Raw genomic sequence first — 24,587 nt, forward strand, 5'->3', positions numbered from 1 at the left:
TCCTTTAGTTCTCTTTGGATTACTTCAATGTTATTGTGACTAATGCATAGACTAAACGAAGTGATTATTACTGGTATTCTTTAGGGATTGTTACCAATGACCACTTTGGATAGCTTCAATGTGGTTCTAATTGATGCATTAAAGAGAATATTTAGTTTTACATTGATTATTGAAGGGATTTGCCTTGCTGCCTCTAGTAGTTTGACTGGGATGTAATTATTTTGCCCTCTCTCTCTCTCTCTCTCTCTCTCTCTCTCTCTCTCTCTCTGCGCGCGCGTGCGTGCGCGCGCCTTGGCACATAATTATAACATAAGTATTGTTAATCACATGACAAGATATATTGTCAATTAGTGTCAAAACACTTAGTCATAATGAAAAAATAGTTGCAACCAAATCACATGTATGCAGTGTTAATCGAGCTCTTAGAGGATCTAAGCAAATAAGTTAACCTTGCAGAAAGTTGCAATGGCAACCGAAAAGACAGTTCACACCGAGCTCTAGTGTTAACTGAGTTGATTGTGTCTACCAAGCTCCAATGTGAACCGAGTTTGCAAAGCAGTCTTGTTCCAAGGTAATAATCAAGATGGCGGAATAGTGCAAGCCGAGTCAGAAGCATCTACCGAGTGCTAGAGCTAGCCAAGGAGACAGTGGTGATCGAGTGTTTCTAGTATCGCCCGAGTATGATAGTGACTTGAGTTACAACATTGAGCCGACTTGGTGATTCTTTTTGGAACTAATCATGTTGTAGTCGGCCTATGTAATATCTATTTGGATAGATATAAGGTATTTTGTTTATCGAGTGTGTAATTTATTTTGTATCATCATTCACGCATTAGCGAATATGAGAGGGCATATTATTTAGAAGGCTACAAGCATCACAAGGAAAGGAAGAAACTCATCTATCGTAGTAAGGTGATCAATTTACCTCAAAGATCTTCACCAACAATCACAGTTGCATTTCAAATATCATCCACTGATTCATCCAAACAAGTGCATCAATCTCAAATCCTTTAACAGGGTGGACCTAACAGTCCTTGTAGAAACTCCTAGCAGGGTACATACTTAACTATATTGTATAAATCCTTTCACAAGGAGGACCTAACAGTCCTTATTACTCCTAATAGGGTAAGATCACCAAAAGTGATCATTTGTAAGCCTTAACTGGTTAACTTTATTATTGCGGTAGTGAAGCATTGTGGGTGTCATCCCCACCCCAGTTTTACCTTCTACTTGGATGGTTTTTGGGTTACCAAATATTGTGTCATGGTGTTGTTACTTTAATTATTTAATGTTTCATCCATGCATGTAGATTAGTCAATACAACAAAGTGGTTCAAGTGAAACAAGTTTAAGTGGTTCCTGATTCACCCCCCACCCCCCTTTCAATCACCTAGCTTGCATTACATTTCCAACAAAGTTGATCCAACTATAATATCAATTTCTCTAATTGAAATATAGAGAACCCAAGCCTCCTCCAAATGGAGGTCATCTAGACAATATATGATGCCCCGTTAGTTGAGCATTTAATTGTTGTGTAGCCTTTAAACTCATTTTAAATGAGAGGTTTTTCAAATATTATCCAAGTTTATTAAAGATGTTTGAACCCTTCAAGTGAAATTTGTTCCAAGAATCAAAGACATTCAATATAATACCTTCAGGTTTCTCTATTGATTTGACTATTTTCTATATACTCGAATCTTTCGACAGATTCAAGTCCATCAAAACAATGTATGTAGTTCGAACTTTAAATGGATCACTTTTTGCATTAGCAAGAAGAGGGTGCTCCACATGTAGTTGATTCTGGTGGTTCTGTTGGAGTTTAGAAGTCCACTTTGCAACCGATTCAAATGGTTCTATTTAAGTTCATAAGTCAACTTTGACTATTTAATATTTTTAGTCTACAAATCGTTGTTTGAAGTTCTTCCACCTCAGAATATTTCTTTGCACCAACGAGAAGGGAATGCTCAAAGCCTTAGTTGTGATGTTTAAACTATCTTGAGTTCTTCCACCTCAAAGTATTTATTTGCACTGGCAAGAAGGGGATGCTCCATATGCAATTGTTTCTAGAAGTCCTATTAAGAATGTTCCACCTCACAAGATTCATATATTGCTATTGCTTGTGTTCTATTCCAGGTATGAGATTGCATTGTCTCATCTCTGTGAGATCAAGGACCTTCAGGAGATCCAAAAGTGTAGAAGGCTCTATATTGAATTTATTCTAATGTCATCATAAAATTGAGCCTAACTCTGCATAGTTCCCACCTGAGATGTCTAAAAAGGTAACAACATACTCAACATTATGCCTATTGTAACATGCTAAAATTTAGAAACTAATTAAAATAAGAGAAATAACATCACATTCTTAACCAAATGAAAGAGATGAAATTAAATCAGTTATTCTATTCATTCACATGAAGTGCAAGTGGAAGTGCGAGATAACTAAGATTTACATTTCCAAATGGTTAGAAACTACGACCTATTTAACTACTAGATTCACCTGGCATTCAGTTATTAACTACCATTTCACTTGTATCTCCTAATCTAACTTATTGATTCAAAAAAATATTCAATTACATGGAAGCAACATATATATCAAATGAAATGCAAAAAATATGAAAGGTTACCAAAGAATTAGCAATTGAAGGCATTGAGTTGTGCAAGCCTTGGTGTCTGGAAGAGAGGAGAAGCATTGTCATGGGCTTAACCTCCCAACTGCTGACCCTTAGTATCCCCATACAATCTCCATTGAGAAAGGCCCTCCTTGCTCTAGGAGTTGGCTTGGGATACACTTATCCAATCACTGAGCATCTTGGTGTAGAATGTTGACTAGTGAGTTGTCGAGGCTATGAACACTTTCCAATCAACCTATCTCAAAATTGCTAGCACTACGACCTCTGGTGATCATGGTGGCTAACATGCCATCTACTACCTTGGCCAAAGATTTCAAATGCATAACTTTAATGCTTGATCACCCACCACTCGACTTGACAATAAGATTCAATACAAGGATTTCCATGAGCTATCATTTTATTGTACTAGAATGTTTTAACCGATTATACTTGTCTTTCATTATAGGATTATCCCCACTCTCTCCTTTCATCTCATCATTGTTGGTCCTCTTGGATGATTGTTTGGGAGGTTCATTACATGATAACTGTTAAAATATGATTCCTAAACATTTGACATCTTCTAATTATGGCCTATGGCATCATAAGACTATTAAGTTTTTATTTTGCACATTATTTATTATATTATAGAGCAGCATTCCTATCTCCAGGATATATAAAACATATCCTTGTATGACTTGGTACCCATGACAAAGAAAAAGATAAATTCATATGAACTCCCAAAAAAAATGCATCAAGCAACTTCATTCAATCATAGCTTCTAGTGATAGTAAGCAAGGCTGACTCTATAATAAGTGGCGGTTCAGATAACATGAAATAAACATGGTCAGCTAAGTAAGAATATAAGACATGATCTGATTCGGTAGATACAATTTGTTGAATATAAATGGTATTAGTGTAGCAAGATGCCACCAATTTTGTTAGCTTAAATAAAATTGACCGAACATAAAAATATTGGTTTTTTCACAAGCTCGGCAATATTAAACAAACTTCAATCACATATCATCGTACTGGTTATGGGACTAATTAAGTATTTAGCAAGAATGAGAGAGATTTCTGAGAGAAAATAATATGGTAGTGCGGATGCCCGAGAATGAATGGAATCGATAAATAATAACATCCTCAAAGACGCGAGCCAAGAAAAATAAGACGTCGCATGCACCTTCTCAGTTATGAAATAAAGACTAAGGTGGCAAGAGATATTACACGGTTCTCTAATCTCATTTTGAAAATAAGACCTGATGTCTAAGAAGGGTCATGAGAATAAAGGTGGGCTCCCAACAAATTAATAAATACATAAATAACCATGGTCAAGATCAAAAAATATAAAAAGATAATATCATTCTTTTATATTCATGCTTGCCCGGGTAACTTTTTTTTTTGGGGGCAAAGGTGGACGAGGCACCAATATATAATAAGTAACTGGATTCAAGGGCTCATTAGGGAAAGAATCCAGAAAGAAAACCCCAATTCACAGCCAATACAAATGGATGTGAAAATATTTCTAGGGAGCAACATTGTAATCTTTATCTGTAGCAATTAAGTGTGCTAATTCTGGAAAGTCATTCACATGAATACTTAGTCTTGTGGAATCAAGATTCATACCGTTGTACCCCCATTTCGCTAATAAATTAGCAGCAATGTTGCCTTCTTTGTAGGTATGTGAAATGTGGCAAATTTCAAATGAATCAATCAAGTTCCAAATTTTAGTCATGATATATATGATTCTCTGGTTAAGAATTTGTCTATTAATGCAAGCATTAATGATGAGAGTGAAATCGCCTTCAATATGAATCACTTTAAGTTCCATGTTCTTGGCTAAAACCAAACCATAAAGTAAACCAAATACTTCTGCCATGTTGATTGTGACTGAAGGCAAAGAGAGACATTTGAAAGCAAGAACTTCACCCAAATGACTGTGTAAACACATACCACAACCTACTTTACCGAGATTACCCTTCAAAGAAGCATCAAAATTCATTTTGATGAAGCCATTTTTCAGAGGTAGCCATTTGATTTGAGATCTATTAACATGGTTGTTTAGTAGTGAAGAAGCCATAAAATGAAGAATAGATAAATGCTTCCACTCTTTAAGAATGGAGTTGTTCCATTGGGTGAAGTTATAATTGCTGATTTTATCTTTGGTACATGCATTGACCCCTTCCGAAATTGATTTTTCTAATCCCCTAAGGACCAAATCCAATGGAGTATTCATGTTTCTAAAAATCTGTTTGTTACGTTCCCACCATATAGCCCAGATGACAAGTGCAGGGGAACATTTCCATATGCAAGCACATTAGGAAATAGAGGAAAGAGTCAGCCAAGATTGAAACAATTCCCACAATGTGAATGGTAGGGGCATCATAAGACTAAACTTTTGCATAGCAAAATTCCAACATTGTTGGGAAAAACAGCATTGAAAAAATAAATGATCAACATTTTCCACAATTTCACTACATAAGACACATTAGAAAGGCTACGAAATATTAAGTTTGTGAAGCCTATCACTGGTTAAAATTCTTTTTCAAAATGCAAGCAAAGCAACCTACCTTAGGCAAAACAACATTGTTCCAGCAGAGAGAAAATGCTCGTTGTTTTGTTTCGTGTTGCTCCACCAATTTCAATGCTCTAAAACCAGCTTTAATGGAGTACTCACCATTAGGTGTGGGAGCCCAAATCAAAGCATCATTATGACTATTTAAGAATATTTTTCTCTCCGACAAGATTTTGAACAAAAGTTGTTTTTGACTATGAGAAATTAGTAAAGTGAAAGGGTCTTTCCATAGAACTTTACTAGAAAATCTTTCTATAGCTAGGACATAGTCTATCAAATAGTCACCCCAATTGTCTTTAATAATGTAAATGGCATCTTTCAAATCATTTTCAAGTGACAGTGGGGGCAAACAAGAGTCCTCCGAGAATTTCACTGATTCTCCATTGTGCACCTCCCAGGAGACAAAGTTTGTAATGATGTCTCTAGAGGATATCATAAAGTTCCACATGGCTGAACCATTTGGGGGATTAAAAATGATTGTAATCATATTAGGATCTGAGTAGTCTAGATATTTTTCTTGCATAATCTTACACCATTTACTTTCAGGCTTCCTAAACATCTTCCAAATAAGTTTGGTGCTAAAAGCTATGTTTCTCTTGCTCATATCATGTAAACCAAATCCACCACTGTCATTGTCATAAATCATTTCCTTTGAAGATATCAAAGGGACTTTCTTCTCATTAGTCAAATTGTTGTTCCAAATAAAACCTCTAATAATTTTTTCAATCTATCTAATAATACCAACAAAGGCTTTAAGGATAGACACTGTATAGTTTGGAATAGAAGTTAAGATTGATTTGACCAGCAATTTTTTCCTGGATAAAGTAAGCCATCGATATTTCCAATTAGAGATCCTACTCTTGATCTTGTTCACAATTGATTTCCAGAATATAGCTTTGTTAGTACCAGCAAATAAAGGAATATCAAGATATAATGATGGTATTCTTGATGGAAGCCAAGAATATTCATCAATTTTATGGAGATCATTGGATTGGTAAAGAAAAGGAATACTTTATATTTTTGAGCATTCACCCTTTGCCACAAAACTTCCAAATATGAGTCTAAAGTATTTTTAATTTCCTTAGCTTCCTGAATACTTCAGATTTTTGAACATTCACCCTTTGCCCTGAAACTTCCAGATACAAGTCTAAAGTATTTTTAATTTCCTTAATAGGTTGAACATTAACCATTTGCCTGAGTAACTTAATGTGTGTGTGTACACTACAAATGAAATTCACATACATATCTTATACCGACATAAGTATGAGTATAGACACGATATTAATATACTAAGACATGGTAGCATTTGCAACACACATTGAGATCATCCACATAATGAAGGTAATTTTTCTTATTTGAGTTTTTATAGTGTTTTAGTTTAACTGGATAGCTCATGGTCATCCTTGTACTTTCTTTCTTGTATAGTCGTTTAGTCCTTAGTCCAAGTAATTAGGTACATACCTGATGGCTTGGTAATGGATTTTGGTGTCCCCTTCCTTTGAGCAACACTTCCCCTCGTCGTCGTGCTCTTGCAAAATGGGAATGATTCTGGCAATAACATATTTTTAGTAATTTGAAATAATAATAAAATATCACATAATCATTTTCAATTTCTAAGATATTCATTTTCCAATTCCATCATAACGGATAACTAACATGTCACATGAAACATTAACTAATAACCAATTTTTTATATTACAAGAATCAAAACATCTCAACAACATTATCAATAGATCAATTTCACATCAACCATTATTTTCAACGAGTTTGATAAGTAGGAGATCATTTTTACAGCAAGTCAAATTGTGATATTGCTATCAAGATTTAACTATGTAGTTTTTGAGTCAAACTCATTGACTCATATTTCATGAGTAGTGATTCAACACGAATCCATCTCTCATGAGAATAAATGGAACACTTAGCACTCATTGGATCTAGGTGATGCTCACAGATTTGAAGCGCCAGGACTTCCTGTAAGGAAACTCAGGTGCGGAAACAACTTCCTACACTAATCTCATAAGGAAAGTATGATGCAAATCCTATTAAAATCTTCTACACTTACAGATTCAATATCATGTAAACAACAATATTGCAACCAACCATGCATACAGAAAATAGATAGAGAAAGGAACACATAACACAAGGATTTGCCGGTGGGGAAAAACCTTTCGGTAAAACAACCCCACCCCTTCAGAACCTGCACAATGTATTATCTTCAACACGAGGTTACAATACACTTGCAATGCAAGTTCAACATCAACAACATAAGACTCCAGTAGCTACTCACAGTACCAACAATACACCCTTTTGGCATCATATCTCTTCGCAACCCTAAAAATGCTTATAACATGCACTTCACTTTAGGGCTACTCCCAAAGGTAAACCGTATTAGGGTTGTACCATTCTTCAAGAAAATAGGAACCCCAAAAAAAATTTCAGGGCGATGCCTCGAACCCCACTATTGGGGTAGAGTGTACAGTACTCAAATATCTTAGTTGCCACATGTCTTCACCTGTCATTGGATCTTCCTAACATAGCTCTTACGTGTCATAGGAATCTGTCATAACCGTTTTAGTCATGATCTCCTTACAAACAATTCAAGATGTCGACACATCAACATTATTTGCAAGAATACATTTTACAAAACAAATAATAAGAATAGGAATTATACAAGGTTGAGACACCTTATTCCTAACACTTCCCAGGAGTTCACCCATCCCAGTAGTACTCCAGCTTGAGCGCACTTAACTACGAAGTTTCCTTCAAGGTTAAACCCACTCTGCTTACAACCCCATTTGCAAAACCTTCACCAAGTATTGTGCCTTATGAACCATTCATTAGAAAGCCCCTTAAGCTCATCAATTGATAAGTAGGAGATAATTTCCACAGCAAGTCAAATTGTGATATTGCTATCAGGATTTAACTGTGTAGTTTTTGAGTCAAACTCATTGACCCATATTTCATGAGTAGTGATTCAACACAAATCCATATATCATGAGAATAAATGGAACATTTAGCACTCATTGGATCTAGGTGATGCTCACAGAGGTGAAGCACCGGGACTTCTAACTTCACGTGAGTTTTTCCAATAGCTAGAGGATTACTTTTAATGTAGCAAAATTTGGGATGTAACACCTATAGTCATTGGTGTAGTGCTTCTTGTGCATGCATTCTATGCCATTTTCTTATTTTCTTGTTGACACTTTATGATATTCATGTTTATGTGCATTTGAGATGCTTTGATAATTTGACATCATATCTGCATGATGATGTTAGTGATGTCACATGATGCTTTATGATGATATCCAATTGTTTTGTATTTGGATTTAAACTTTACTTATGGATATATGGACTTATCGGATTATGGTTGATGTATTTGTGCTATGGATATTTATATCGTTCTTGCAATAAACTTTTATTATGGTGCATATAAATGATTTAAATAGGTTATTTTAATGAAATTATTATTTATGCAAATTCACACATTGTTGCTTTGGCTATATTATTGTTGTCCATCTACACTTGATTGGGTTATTAATTGTGTTGGACTTATATCTCTGATAGTGGCACGTGGAGTTAGTGATTTGTGTGTTCGAACTAAGCCAATGTCATCTCTATATGGGGGACATATATCTATGTTAATTAATCTCTATATGGGGGACATATATCTATGTTAATTAAAATAATAAATGCTCTGGTTAATTGGTAAATATGGATTCATTATGCATTTGTGATTAGACCTGTGTCTGTGCATTTAGGAATCTATATTGCCTCGAAAGCTATTAAGATATTGTGATTTAATTATTTTAAAGGGAATTTTATATTTCATATAAATTAATTTCTAATACCGGCTAATTGGCCGAAGTTAAATCCCAAGCAGTTGGGATTGTCAAATTTACTGGGTTAAGAGAGCTAATTAGATTTTTTTAATTTAAATAATCTAATTTATATGTCACGTTGTAAAAAGTGCATCTATTGGCTAAAAGTGAGATTATTCTCACTTCTCACATTTTAATTCAAGATTGTTGAAGCGAATTCTCCAAAGCCCTTTGTTAGTTTTTCAGTGTGTTGTTCATTGGGTAAGTTGTGCTCGTGGGATTGTCACAAGAATAGGCTTGTTGGATTTGGAGCGGGAAACTCCTCCTTTACCAAGCTTTTCATCGACATTGGCGCCTCAGTTATTTTTGGGCGTCCATTTCTGTCTTAGCCCTTTTCGTTGTGAGATAAGGTTTTTCTGTTTTAATATTTTTGGCATTTTTATTGCTTTAGGGTCAAAGGTTGAGAACTAGTGTTCCCCTCCATTTTCACATGGTTATTTGGCCTAGTTGGGCATGTGTGAGCAATTCAGAGTTTGTAACTTTGAATTTTAAAAGTTTTGAGCCATTATGCTGACTATTTTTTCATAGGAGCTTGAAACTCTATTTTTATATGAGTTTTGGGAGTTTGGCAACCATTTAGATAATGGGTTTTAATTTTGTTGATTTTTACAACATTCATGTTTTAGCAATTTTTGCATCACCTCATTTTGTGTGCCACCCAGTTTTCTTAGGTATTTTTTGGCACTGATTGTGGTTGTGGATTAAGAATGTATGTTAGGTTTCCAATATGACCATGCTTTTACTTTATCTTCATTGGAATTTGTGTGAAATTCGTACTCCTGAAAAGGTGCTCAGTTGAGTGTGTTGTTGCACTCTTTGTTTCTTGTTTTCTCATCCAACCCTTGTTTAGCATTGATTTAGTGTGGATGGTGATGCCCACACATGAGCACATGTGTGTACATGTGTGCGTGCGCGTGCATATGGTGGGATCTTGTGAAACCCAAACTCTCAAATTTAGGCTGGTTAAGAGATTGTTCATCTAGGGTTGGGTTGGAAAAATGCATTGCATATGGGCACAAATCATTGGATGAGCGCGGGTATATAGGGTAGACATGTGGAGTGGCTTCTCTCGTATAGCCTGACCCGAAAGTGGTCAACAAGGTAGTGTGAAGAGGTTTTAAGCAAGTGATAATCAAATTACAATTGGGTAATAAAACTTAAAGATGAGAGCAAGGGTGTACGTACATCCTACAGTCTTTTGCAGAAGTTGTTGCGAGGACACCGTGTGTGGCCTCCTATTGGAGTTGATTTCCCACACCGAGTGTGTGGCCTCCCAAGGGAGTTGATTTACTATGCCACCATAGCTTGGGCTTCTTGATGCCAAGCGACCTACACTCCACTAGAGTCCTTGCTTAGTTATTCCATAGAGTGTCTGACCAGGACCAATTGTATTGCATTGTTTCATGATCTTGATTTTAGTCTCTTGTTCTGCTTGGCGTGAGTGTTAGCCTTGGATGTTCTTTGTGTTTAGGATCAAATCACTATCTCCATCAACACAACAGGAGTGGAGCTGCGGGTTCCACGTGGTTGAGAGGTGTAGCTACCTATACCATTGTTGGGGACCGACGTACAGAGTTGGTCTTCTTCCAATTATTCCAGAGCGCAATGCTTCACTTGGATTTTTTGTGGTTTCAAAAGTATGTTTCCTTGTGATTTATGTTCTTTGATATCATGTTATGAAATAGTATCTTATGGTTCCTCATTCCTTTCCACTGTGATATTGCTTACGTACATGTTTTGCTTATGATACTATGGTTTAGAAGGATAGATGTTATTGTTTCTACTTTCTAGTATTTTAGAGTTATTTCATTTTCTTTTATGTGTTCGAGTAATTACTCCTTGATTTTGGTGGTTCCACTACTCCCTGGTTTGGAGGTTGTTATGTTTGGGATCGGATCACTATCTCCATTAGCACAACAAGCATACAACTGCGGGTTCCACGTGGCTGGGCGGTGTAGCTACCTATACCATTTTTGGTTACCAACGTACAAAGTTGGCCTTCTTCCTATTAGTGTAAATAATTATTATTTACACTTAAGTTTACTTAAGATAAATGCATTATTTTATTATTTATTAGGTTAGACACCTAGGAGTTTACGTACTCATATGAGTTGTCTTGTTGACAACACAGGAGTAAGCAACTCCAGTTTAGCACATGGTGTCTACATCATTGGAGTTTGCATAATCAACTGAGTTGTCATGTTAACAACATAGTTGTTCGCAGTCTTAATTAAGCACATGGTGTCTACAACATAATTTTACGTGACACACCTTTGTAGGCTTATTCTCTCATCGTCGCACTAAATGGTGTCTACAACATAACTTTACGTGATACACCTTTGTAGGCTTATCCTCTCATCATCGCACTAACTCTTGTGCTTAATGGAGGATAACCCATTCCTAGTGGACATGTGCTTAGTTGTGAGGCTTATCATACTGCTAACTCCTAGAAAGTCTAGATGCATCATAGAGGCCTTTATATACAGGGTCCTCTAGTGTACTATATAATGTATTAAATATCATATTGTTATTTTGATCATACTTTGTTGGTCTATTTTGTGCTAGTTATTGTGCTTCTTGGTCTTGGGTGATTTTGCCTTAAGGCAAATTCTTACATGGTGTCCAGAGCGCAATGCTTCACTTGGATTTTTCATGGTTTCAGAAGTATGTTTCCTTGTGATTTATGTTCTTTGATATCATGTTATGAAATAATATCTTATGGTTCAGGTCCTTCCTTTCCACTGTGATATTGCTTATGTTCATGTTTTGCTTATGATACATATGGTTTAGATGGATAGATGTTATTGTTTCTACTTTCTAGTATGTTAGAGTTATTTCATCTTCTTTTAAGTGTGAGAAATTGCTCCTCGACTTTGGTGGTTCCACTACTCCTCAATGTGGAGGTTCTACCCTACTTTGGTGGTTCCACTACTCCTCGCCAAATATTTGAATTCAAATGATAGGTCCACCCAACGATCACTTCTCACTTTTTATTAAATATGCCAATGGAAATATGAAAATAAACAAAAAGTAAAACCTTATTATATTTCCTTTTCCTAAGTTATCTTTTTTGGTTCCCACAAGTTTTTGTTCACTATTAGATCTCCTGGATTGAAGATGATCTATGGTTGTCACTTTGTCACTATGCAAAGCTGCAGGCACTTTAATTCACGTGACATAGCGATGGATTGACTTTGATTTTCAGTGGACCCCTTTTCTATCAGAACAACCGAGTAGTTGTTAGAGCACGTCAGCATTTTATTGGTTTTTCATTGGCTAGGTTATGATTGTGCAAGGTGGGTCCTTTCCTTTTATGTGCAAATTCATTGTGCAACTTCCTCGTCGTCAGAGCAAGGATCATCCACGATCGTCGCTTTGTCGCTATGCAAAGGTGCAACGGAGTTATTTCATGCGACATAGCGATGACTAATCAGGCGATTGTGGGTCCGAGTTTCTTTGGTGGGTTGTCCTTCCGACTATGCTGACATGTCAGTGTCGTGTCGTGTGGGTCACATGATGACAAGGTGATGAGTCAAACTAAACTGGCATAGATGGGAATTTCATTGGTCAAGCTTCTGAGGTGTCGAGGTCGTGGGCAACATGTTCTTAGTTTCTACCTCCTACCGTCTGATGCAAACAGATCCACGATGGTCGCTTTGTTGCTATAGGAAGTTGCACATTCTTTATTCATAGTGACAAAGCGACAAAATGATGCAGTATGGTGGACCCTTCCCTTTTGTGGGCCGAGGTATGGTGGGTCAGTGTCAAACAAGTTGGCAAAGGGTCGTGTTTCTATTGGTTGGTGCACTGGCAGGATTGATGATCTTCGAGGCCGTTAGATGGAAGAAGATCAACATCTCTCGCCATGTCGCTATGGAAAAATGATCCACCTTTAGTCATAGCAACATAGCAAGGTCTTACCACAATGATCGACCTTTAATCATAGCAACATAGCGAGGTCTTGCCATGTGTCCCGACGGGCCCAGTTAGGCAGACGCAATGAGATTAACATCATGGTTAGAATTAACACTATTGCTAACCGTCACAGTTAAGTTTGAAGGTGGTGTGGTTAATTTGATATGGTCAACACGTGAGACTATGAGTTGGCGAAATGAAATAATATGGTTGGTCCACATAGAAGTTTATGGTTTCTTTCTTCTCCAAGCTTTGTTTAGTGTGAAATATTAGATTTTCTTGCATCTGAATCTGTGCAAAGATCAGATTTTCTCCATATCTGTATGATTATTTTCTACAATCTTAAATGGTAGTGATTGAGTTTGATTTAGGGCAAAAAATATCTCAATTATGCCTGAGCTATAAAGGCAACTTTTGTAAATTTTGTTGAGGTCAAACCCTCTCTATTTCTCTGGCATTGCTCTAACATGCTACTGTAAATCCCCTTTGCCTTTGAACTATATGGCATTCTACCTTATCTCCTTCAACCATTAATGAATTGTGCAAGACCTATTTGCCTCTCATTAGTTGTATTGTGGATATCGACAGTCTTGCATGACTGTCTCTCCTTTTGGCCTATGAATGATATATAAGCGAATTCTCTTCTTCTTTGTGTGATTTATTTGGGTTTTCTGATCTGTATGTAATTGTTAGATTAAAACAACGTCTAGATCTGTTATCTTTGATGTCATCTTAGTTCAAGTGTGCATGTATGGGCGAAGATTAATTTGAACACTCTATTTTGGTGCATCACCACTTAGAGTAGGTAGATTTGCTTTCATGCATTCCTTCTCCCTTTTCCTCTCCAAGTGTAGTTAGGTGCACCCTAATACTAAAAGAAGTCAGCGTTCTCCGAAGACTCAACCTCATAGTTCAAGTCCCACAACTTGGAGGTTGTCTCCATGTTTCACAAAGTTGTCCTTAGGTAAAAACTTTAGAAATGGGTGCAAACTTTTGTGACAACAATAACCTTTCATTGTCCTTACATACATTACTTTTCTATCTGATTGAATCAATCATGTTAAAGCTCTATTCTGTTTTCAAATTTGAGTAGTGAGAACCTAATGACAAAAAAATGACAAATTAACCTGTTCATCTCCTAATAACGAAAGATTAAGCTGATTGAATCAATCATGTTAAAGCTCTATTCTGTTTTCAAATTTGAGTAGTGAGAACCTAATGACAAAAAAATGACAAATTAACCTGTTCATCTCCTAATAACGAAAGATTAAGCTTTTCATCTCCTAATGCATTGCAACATTTTTAATCCGACTAAACTAATCATGTTAAAAATTCTCCTTTCACTGATTCATCTCCTAATGAATTGCATCATTTTTAATCCAATTAAACTAATCATGTTAAAAGTTATGATTTCTCTTTTTCATCAGTAAAAGGAAATCCAATGAATGCATTGCTACATTTGCTACATTTTTTATCCGATTAAACTAATCATGTTAAAAGTTATGATTTCTCTTTTTCATCAGAGAAAAGGAAATCCAATGAATGCATTGCTACATTTTTTATCCGATTAAACTAATCATGTTAAAAGTCATGATTTCTCTTTTTCATCAGTAAAAAGGAAATCCAATGAATGCATTGCTACATTTTTTATCCGATTAAACTAATCATGTTAAAAGTCATGATTTCTCCTTTTCATCAGTAAAAAGAAATCCAATGAGGAAGCTCAAAAAAATCTTTCTTTGATGAGATGATGAGATTGAATGTGCAAGTCTTGTGCTTGCGTTCCGCACAATTTTCTTGTATTGTGGAGATGGCGAGAAATCTTTGAGGTTTCTTGTATTGTGCAGATGACGAGAAATCTTTGAGGTATTCAATATGCATAAATCCAGTGCTTGCCCTTCACACCCTTATTGGAGAAGATGGCAAAAAAACCTTTGATGGTATCTGAATGTATAAATCCTTCTTCCACGCCCTTAATGGAGAAGATGAAGAGATAATCCTGATGGTTGTGAATTTGTATAAAGCCGCCATTCCTGATGGTTGTGAATGTAATGTATAAAGCCGTGCTTATTTTTCACAGTGGAAATCTTCAATAGCATTCAATTTATAAATATAGAAATTCGGTTCGCCTTTCACACCCTTAGTGGACAAATCTTTGATGATATTGAATGTGCTTGCTATATTAGTTTGCAAGATGTATAAGGCGTATCCACGTTTCTTACATTTGTACAGGTATTACTGAGTTTATCATGCTTAGGCAAGTCAGACAAGTTCAATTCAACATTGGGCATTAAAATACGGCCAATTTTGAGAAACCCAAACGACCATTGGCACTTAACATAAACAAGAATGGCCAAGAAGATGGAATAAAGCTTCATTGCAGTAGAGTTATAGAACCCATTTATTCAATTCTGAAATATACAAGAACATCAGAATGCTACCAATTTTGAGAACATCGAATAATGAGCATTGTCGACTGGTATAGAGATGAATGGCCATGGCCAAGTAGCGATGACTTATCCAACTTAAACGTCTGATTAATTTAAAGATTGATTAAATCTTTGATTATAGATGAGTTATGGAACCCACAGAAACATCATTACGGGTGAGTTATAGAATCCATATGTACCTCCATCGCTTCCAAACACATATGATAGAGTTGCTCTACTTTCCTGGAAAAAATTATTCTTGCTAAAACAACTTTATCATAGCAAACCCCATTCACAATAAGCTGAAGCCCTATTAGAGGCAGAAAATGAATGCTTAAAGCAAATTGTTTTAAAAAAGATTGGGAATCCGGAATAAGGTATATGCAAACCCTGAAACAACTGTAGACCTACAGAGCAACATGCTCTATCAGCAATATGCTTGTACTAACTAAAATGGCTTTAATAGCTTCATACAGGTGGGATTTGTGAATAAAAACTCCTAGCAGGCATATAATATTGATGGGATCTGATCACGAACAATCATCTTCTGTCAAACTGAATTCCTCGTAAACAATCACAGATGGAACCTGATCATTACTCCCTTATTCTGTGATCTGGATTTCTTGCAAACAAAAGCACCCAACAAAAATAAAATCCCATCATTAAGATTCTAGCAATCAATACCAATATCGATATGTGAGCATTGAAATGCAAAAACTCCACACAAAAATCAAGCAAACCCTTGGCACTAAGATGCAAACAGTTTACACTATCGGCAAAATTGCAAAAATAAAGTACAAAAAATCTCGACCTAAAATCTCAAATGGACACAAATTTAATACCCAGATCAAAGCCACCTGAATAAAATGCGAGGAAATTCAACTGCACCACCAAAAAAAAAAGACATAAACTGGACAAATACTAACACCGAGATCAATATCTCATGAACAAAAGCAACAATCCTCACCCGAGATCCTCAGCACTAAAATGTTGACCATCAAACTGGGGCATGGTTCCAAAATCAACTACACACAATCTACACCTAAAATCTCAAATGGCCACAAAACTTCCACACAACCTACACCAGAAGTATTATTAATATCCAAATAAAAGCCTCTGAATACAATGCAACCAAATTCAATTGCATCCAATGAATAAATCCTAAAAAATGCAAATAATCCGCACCCGAAATCCTGAGCGTTAAAATGCTCACGATCAAACTAGGGCATGGTTTCAAATTAACTAGACAAAATGCTGACAATCAAACTAGGGCGTGGTTTGAAAATTAACTACCTAAAATCTCAAATGCACACAAAACTTGCACACAATCTTATCCAGAAAGATTCTTAATACCCAAATAAAAGCCTCTGAATACAACGCAACCAAATTAAATTGCACCCAATGAATAAATTCCCCTAAAAATGCAAACAACCCGCACTCGAAATTATCAGCACTAAAATGCTGACGATCAAAATTAACTAGACAAAAATGCTGATAATCAAACTAGGCCCTGGTTTGAAAATTAACAACCTAAAATCTCAAATACACACAAAACTTGCACACAATCTTATCCAGAAACATTCTGGATACCCAAATAAAAGCCTATGAATAAAATGCATGCAAATTAAATTGCATACCCAAATAAAACGAGAAATAATAACACCAAGATCAAAATCTGACGAATTTCTGACAACCAAAATCCCAAATGTAAAGAAGCCGAAACCCAAAAAGACAAGAAGCATCCAAAGACACACAAAAATCCATGGATGAAGATAACAGACGAACCTTATGAAAGAGTCCTACTCTTGAACAGGCGTGAACGCCTGCAACTCTTTGAAGTTCTCCCATGGCCTCACATATATAACAGCTCTGTAAAGCTTGCTCTGAGCACCATCCGCAACCTTCAGAGTCAGAAAATACTTGGTTCCTGCCACCACCTGCTGTTGGGCCTTCACCACCTTGGAAAAGGTAAGAGCAACATTCTGCGCACCAAAACAAATCCCCAAAAACTCATTGTCAAATGCATCGAAGACAACTAAAAACAATTATACCAAGACCAAACTCAAATTCAAAAACCAAACCAAAAACGCCACAAAAACCCACTATCGAACGCATCTAAAAACAATTATACTAACACCAAATGAAGATTCAAAAACCAAACAAAAAAAGCCACAAAACCCAATTTTCGAACACATCAAACACAACTTAAAACAGTTATACTAACACCAAATGCAGATTCAAGAACCAAACAAAAAAGTCACAAAAACCCATTGTCAAATACATCAAACGCAACAAAAAACAATTATACTAAAACCAAATGAAGATTCAAAAACCAAACCAAAAAGGCCACAAAAATCCATTGTCAAATACATCACGCACAACTAAATAAGGTAAGAGCAACGTTCTGTACACCAAAACAATCCACAAAAATCCATTTCAAATACGTTAAACACAACTATAATCAATTATATTAACACCAAATGAAGATTCAGAAACCAAACAAAAAAGCAACAAAAACACATTGTCAAATACAGTAACCACAATTAAAAACAATAATACCAAGACCAAAATGAAATTCAAGAACCAAACCCAAAAAAGCCACAAAAATTCATTGTCTAAAAACATCAAACACAACTAAGAACAATTATACTAAACACTAAATGAAGATTCGAAAACCATACCAAACAAGCCACAAAAACCCATTGTCAAATGCATCAAACAAAACTAAAAACAACTATACCAACAACAAATGCAGATTCAGAAACCAAACAAAAAAGGCCACAAAAACCCATTGTCAAAAACATCAAACGCAACTAAAAACAACTATACTAACACCAAATGCAGATTTAAAAACCCAACAACAACCCCATAGAAAAAAACATACCTGTTGCTTGTTGTATTCCTTAACAGCATATTTACCCAGATCTTTGATATCTTTCCTCTGTTCGAAATTTGGAACGTCCTCTATTCCACCCACACGCCTACAGGAAGCCGTGTAAATGAAACCCACCATGAGAATAAGTATAAACCCCCACATATATCTGCTCTTTCCCATTGTAATCGCCATTTCTTTCAGCCTGCTTAAACTTTCATCATGGGTTTCCTATTTTATAAAGAAGAGAAATTCAGTAGTGCTGCACCGACTCTCCACGTCCAGTTGTTACCTACACGTGTCCTCTGAGATCAGCATGCTTTTCCAGCAGTTGGAAGGTTGGTCTGACCTTGAACAGTAGGCGACAGGATTGCTCTAAACCTTGATCTATTATCGCTGGTTTTTGACAAATGAAAAAAAATATATCATTAGCTAGCTGTTGACGCGCAAATGCTCTTGGTTTGTCTGCAGATTTTGAGTTAAATTGTAATTAATGTCGCGCTGATTTAAATTTTATTGTTCTGGATGGAAGAATGATATGAAGCGGAAATTTTTGCAGCTTATCCATTGCCTATCACAAGATTACTGTTCCATTGTTTCATGGTTCGGTGTTTCCGTTTTCCAAGGTTTGATTTATAGAATTGCGTGCCCAGAAAGCGACGATGAGAAAACACTAGATTAAGTTTATTTAGAGAAGATTAATATAATTTCGAAGCTTCGGAGGCTTGTTTCGTCTTTAAACATATTTGGAATGTTACATTACTCATAATTTTACATGTTAAAATGTTTATGTTTTTTTGGAAGAAAATCATTATTTATTACAAATACTAGTAATTAGAAAAGAGTTGTGCAAAACAGCAATATTAAGTACAATAATTCTATTGTAGAAACTTATCACTTAGTCAAACTATTCCATCAAATGTTTTTGTTTTAACTTAGTCAAACTATTCCATCAAATGTTTTTGATTAAGGAAAACAGGCTTTAAAAGGGCCCTGAAACCCAAACATAACAAAGTACGGTCAATAATAGTACGCTTAAGACTTCGAACAGAAGCAAAAAGCAAAAAGTATAATCATCTCCCTAAACACATAAATAAACATAAATAAAGCTTATCTCCAGCTCCGATAGTTTTCCAGTCGCCTCCTTCGTCTTTGGTAGATCCTGGTCAGGGGCCAAGGAGTCCTTCTTTCTAGTGTTGGATCTTGTCTACTTCCTAGAGCTTTTATCTAGGGTCATGTCTTTTATGCTATGGGTGGCAAGGTCCTCCTCCTAGCTGATGCTTTGGTCGTCCATATAATTTATAAACCTCTTGATGTTCTCGTTGGCCTTAAGAATATTAGAGCCCTGTTCCATTATACTCTGCATAGAACTTTCCATCGCTTTGACCCTATTTTATACTTCGTCCATTCGACTGTCCACACTCAGTTCGTCCTCCGTAACCCTGTTCTTTAAGCTATATGTCTCCCTTTCCAGAGTGCTCACCCTTTGTTTGAGCTCAAGAATTTCATGGAAGAGCCACTTTGTAGTGCGGAAGCTGTCCACCGCACTGTTTTTCACATTGTTGAGGACATCCATATCCAAGTGCTCCATCTGGATTTTGCCCTCATCGTTTTCTTTAACCTATGTTCTGATCAACTCCCATTTGATGCCCATTTTAACCGAAATGGAATCAAAATTTTGCCACACCACCTTTCTATCCTTCCTCGTGACTGAGCATCTATAATTGTTTGTGCCAAATTCCTCGAAGCCTTGTTCGAGTTCCTCCCTTACACTTTGATTGGGAACATCTCCCGCCTCCTCGATCTCCTCCCCCTGTTTTTCCTCCTTGTCTTCTGGGATTTTCCTTTTCCAACCCCAGGAGGTCATGACTTCCTCTTCTTTGTTTGTCGGCATTTTGATGATGATTCTCTTACCCTTCTTCCACTTCCTGCCTTCCCCTTCCCTGATATCCTCTCCCTCAACACTATCCTCTCCCGTATCCATCCCTTCGGCCCTATCATTATAGTCCCTATCTGAGGAGGTGTTAATGTCCTGACTGGGCTTGATAATAACTTATTTCTCCTTTCTATTTGCTATAAAGGTTTTTTTCCACAAGCCACACTATGGGTAGTTAGACCCCTCCGAGTCTGTATGCATCTTGAGGCTTTCCTCTATATTTGAGGGCGAATAAATCTCTTCAAACTCCACTTTTCCTTTCTTGCCCTCTTTCCTTTCCTTGATTTGTTTACCAATAACCCTAACTTTGAAGTATTCATAAATTAATAACAGTAGCCCCTCATGGAGCATTGGATTCCTAGTATGCTTCTCTTGATAATCATTAATGTTTTCATACTTTGAAGAGTAAAGGTAGAAGGGTATAGAGATTTTTGCCCCCATACCTGAAGTGGTTGAGCAATACAAAGTGGTGAGTGCGTAGGCGATCAAACCTGGTGTCAAGAGAAATATATTTGATGATAGCTCGGAGCACAAATCTCCACAAAGGCTTGATGGAGCTTGGAAGATAATGAGTTCCTCTTTTCACCAACGCCTTTTTTTCCCTCTTGGTTCTTTGGGAATTGCACCACCACTTGCCCCAACATTTTCCTATCTTTGTAGAATTTCTTGCCTACAATGGGAATACCCGTAACCTCAAAAATGACTTCCTCTGTCACAGTGAACTCCACCTCATCAATTTTGACAATTCCCTCGTTCTAGCTCTTGACCATACTTTTGGTAACAGAGGGTTTCCAATCATGGAGGCAGTCTATGAAATTCATAATTTTCCCTCTTTTCAGTATGTTCCACACCTTGGAACGTCTTCACCACTTTTGGGCTTCATCCTCCTTCCTCTTGTGTCTTTCCCCAACCATGGTATCCTTCTCTTTGCAATCTCTATAACCAGTATCTAGGCCCTTCAAAACTAGAAAATCTTTGGCTCTCCTCATTTTCTTACACCTTTTTCCTGCCTTTTGATTTATCTTCCCACAAACAATCCTTGACGTGAGTTGATGGATATTGTAGATATGGGAAGTACGAGTGAAATTGTACTTCCACCTCACAATTCTGCACATTCCCCATAAATCACTATCATAATAAAACCACACATAATATTTCTGACCACTTCCCATAAGTTATTAACTTTCATAATGGCTTTTAATTATACCCAATGTACCTGAGATCCTTTCCCTTTTGATCACCTCATTAATCTATGACGGGATATCATAGCCTTTTGTCCACTTAGCCACCTTGTTGTACTTGACTGCCCAATTCGCTAGCTTGTCTGCCGCATTGTTGGCTTCCCGGTACTCATGAGCCACATAAGTTTTTTCAAAGGTTTTGAGGTTTTGGATACACTCATCTATAATATTAGTAGTCGTCCAAGTAGGCTTGTTCTTCTCATTTAGGCAATCAATAATATTTTTCAAATCTTCTTCCAACCATAGATATTTCACTCCTATATCTTTAGCTAGTTTTATAGTCTGGTGAGCTGCACTAGCCTCCACATAATGGTTAGTTTGTATTCCAAGCGGGGCAACAAATGCAGCGATCCCTTTCCCCGAAGCATTTCTAATGATGCCACTAGCCCTAGCCTTCCCCAGGTTGCCTTTGGCCGCCCCATCAAAATTAGCCTTATACCAACCCTTAGACGAGAGAAACCAACTACAACCCTTTCTTTTGTCTTTGTCACTAGTCTTAGAATTGAATGGAGAGACAGGGCCTTTTATGTTGGTGAAATTTTCCAACAAGGCATTGAGGCACTTGTGGAAGACAACTTTAGCCTTAGCTTCCTTATCCCTAAAAATTCTATTGTTCCGCTCTTTCCAAACCCCCCAGCAAACATGGGGTAAAGCCCACTTCCATAAAGTCATGGAGTCACTTCCAACCAACCCAAACTACCATTGGTCAAATAGCTCCAAAGTGTTGGCAAGAAAACACTAGGACATATTAATAAAGATAGGAAAAGAGACCATGTAGTTCTAATGAAACTATAGTGTATAAACAGATGGTCTACACTCTCACTATGATTTTTGCATAAAATACATCTATTCAACATTGTACTACCCCTTTTGGTGAGGTTATCAACCATAAGGATACGATTTTGGAGCATAATCCAGAAGAATATGTTAATTTTTTGGATAAGGCTCGAGTACCAGGTTTTGGCCCACACAGGGGCCTAGCCTTAATTTTGCAAAGTCTCATAACTAGAGGCCACTGTGTAAAGACCATTCTCAGTCTCCCCCCAGACAATGGTGTCTTTTTTGTGGGACAAAGGAATATGTCTAGAACCAAGTCCATTAACAGCTTCAGCTTAAGAGACACCTTGGCTAGGTCAATCCATCCATTGTGGTTCATGTAATCACTCACCCTACTCCCAAATCTTTCAATTCGAACATTAGTCCATCTGTTGAAAGACTCAATCTCCCAAAGGGAGCCTGAACTGAGCCAGTCATCGTGCCAAAAATTAATATCTACACCATTTCCCAGATGTCATTTAGCTTTCTAAAAGGCTAAACCCTTACTCCTCATAAGGCCATTCTAGATGTGCGAGCCTCTAGGCTCAGCATCCCTATTGATGAACTATTTTAGACTGAGGTTGGTAGCATATTTGGACTTTAGAATATCTCTCCATTCACCTTTGGTATTAAATATTCTCTAGATCTATTTTGCTTGGAGAGCATGGTTGAACTATTTCATCTTTTTGATCCCCAGACCCCCTTTCTTCTTAGATCTACAAATAGTATCCCAAGCCACCAAAGGGTATTTCTTGTTCTCATTGGTGCCTAACCACATAAAGTTCCTCTAAATAGCTTCAAGGTGCTCAGCCACCTTGGGAGGAATTGAAAAAATGTTGAGCACAAAAGTAGGTAAGTTCTATAAAGTAGACTCAACAACACTTTGCCCGCCTGACTTAGAGTGATGCCTTTCCAACCCGCCAGCTTCCTATTGAATCTGTCCACAAGATTGTCCCAAAAGGTGTCTAGAGGTCTAATCCCCAAGGGAAGCCCTAAGTAAATAGAAGGGAGGGACTCAGTCTTACAGCCCAAAATGTTTGTCATTTTCTTTTGTCTTCTTAAAGGGGTATTAAAAAAGAACACCAAACTCTTGTCCCAATTGATGAGCTACCCCAAGTCCCTAGAATAAGTATTCAGGATGCTTTTCATAGTCCTTGCTTCTCTCACTGAGACCTCACCTCCCATAATGGTATCATCAATGGACTATTGGTGAGTAAAAACAGAAGGACTAGAAGATGGTTTCAAGCCCACCAGATCCCCTCTACTTCTTTTGGAGGAAATGAGCCTTCTAAGGCCTTTAGCCAGAATGATGAAGAGAATCGAGTATAAAGGGTCACCCTGTCGAAGACCCCTTGAGGGTTTGAAAAAATCAGAGCAGGCGCCATTCACCAGAACCGCAAAGGCAGGGGTAGAAACTAGTTGAGATATAATCTTCCTTACTTTGGCATTGAATCCAAAAGCATCAAATGTTTAGTTGGTTTTAGTTAATAGAAATTTGAGTAACTTTCATGGAGGCACAATTTTAATTCAATTTCATAAAGGGAAGATTTTATTATTATTTTTTGGATTGATTAGAGGCTCACAATTTATTGTTGTGTTGTAGGTTCTAGGAGTTAAAAAATAATTCAAGGTTTATTAATTAATGGCATATATATTATGATAAGGGCAAAAGGTTTTCCTTTAGATAAGGGTAGAAGGTCAACCAATCTACGAGGTAATGCATTCTCAAACATAGATAAGAGAGTTGAATCTTGGAAAGGTAAATGGTTGTCTTCAGTTCGGAAGGCCACTATGGTCAAATCAGTTTTGTCAGCTATTCATATCTATCAAATAACTTGCTATAGCCTCCTTATGAGGATCAAAAATTAATTGATTAAGAAATTAAGATCCTTCTTTTGGCAAGGGCCAAAAGAGAAGGCAAGACTAACCCCTATAGCCTGGGAGCAATTTTTTAGACCAAAGGATGAGGGTGGCATTAGTATTAAGGATATTAAGGTACAAAATATCGCACTAGGAGAAAAATTGGTCTCAAAATTGTACAAGGACTTGAAATTCGAATGGGTTAAGATTTTTAGACATAAGTATTTAGATGGTTTTAATCCCTTAAGTAACTTTAGGCATGAATCACCTCTTGATTGATCCAGAGGCTTAAAATTTATCAAAGGATGCCAAAAGTTTGCCATGGATGGATTATCATGGGACATTGGTGATGGGGATTCTACTTTGTTTTGAGATGACTCATGGAAAGGATATTTAGCTCTTCTAGAAGACAATCATTTCATAAAAAATCTCAAGCAAAGCAAGGGTGTCCTTATCAACG

General features: G+C 36.8%; 1 protein-coding gene across 4 annotated transcripts in view; it reads right to left on the reverse strand.

Annotated features, from left to right (window-relative positions):
* LOC149543785 (cysteine proteinase inhibitor A-like) overlaps nucleotides 1–18,485 on the reverse strand; it is a 35,540-nt gene extending 17,055 nt beyond the window's left edge. For 2 of the 4 annotated variants that reach the window (XM_089798469.1, XM_089798472.1), the window contains exons 1-2: nucleotides 18,287–18,485; nucleotides 17,188–17,384 (exon numbers count right to left, since the gene is read on the reverse strand). In XM_089798469.1, coding sequence (XP_089654595.1) covers nucleotides 17,202–17,384; nucleotides 18,287–18,469 — 366 coding nt within the window. In that variant the 5' untranslated portion in view covers nucleotides 18,470–18,485 and the 3' untranslated portion in view covers nucleotides 17,188–17,201. Of the gene's footprint in view, nucleotides 1–15,641; nucleotides 16,025–17,187; nucleotides 17,385–18,286 lie in introns of those variants that run through there. The other 2 variants (XM_089798470.1, XM_089798471.1) reach the window with 2 other exon arrangements.
* Between the last annotated feature and the right edge of the window lie 6,102 nt (nucleotides 18,486–24,587).

The sequence above is a fragment of the Cupressus sempervirens genome, chromosome 8 (genome assembly GCF_028749045.1).
Source record: "Cupressus sempervirens isolate cs-2001-9-10 chromosome 8, ASM2874904v1, whole genome shotgun sequence".
In the NCBI taxonomy this organism is placed as follows: Eukaryota; Viridiplantae; Streptophyta; class Pinopsida; order Cupressales; family Cupressaceae; genus Cupressus; species Cupressus sempervirens.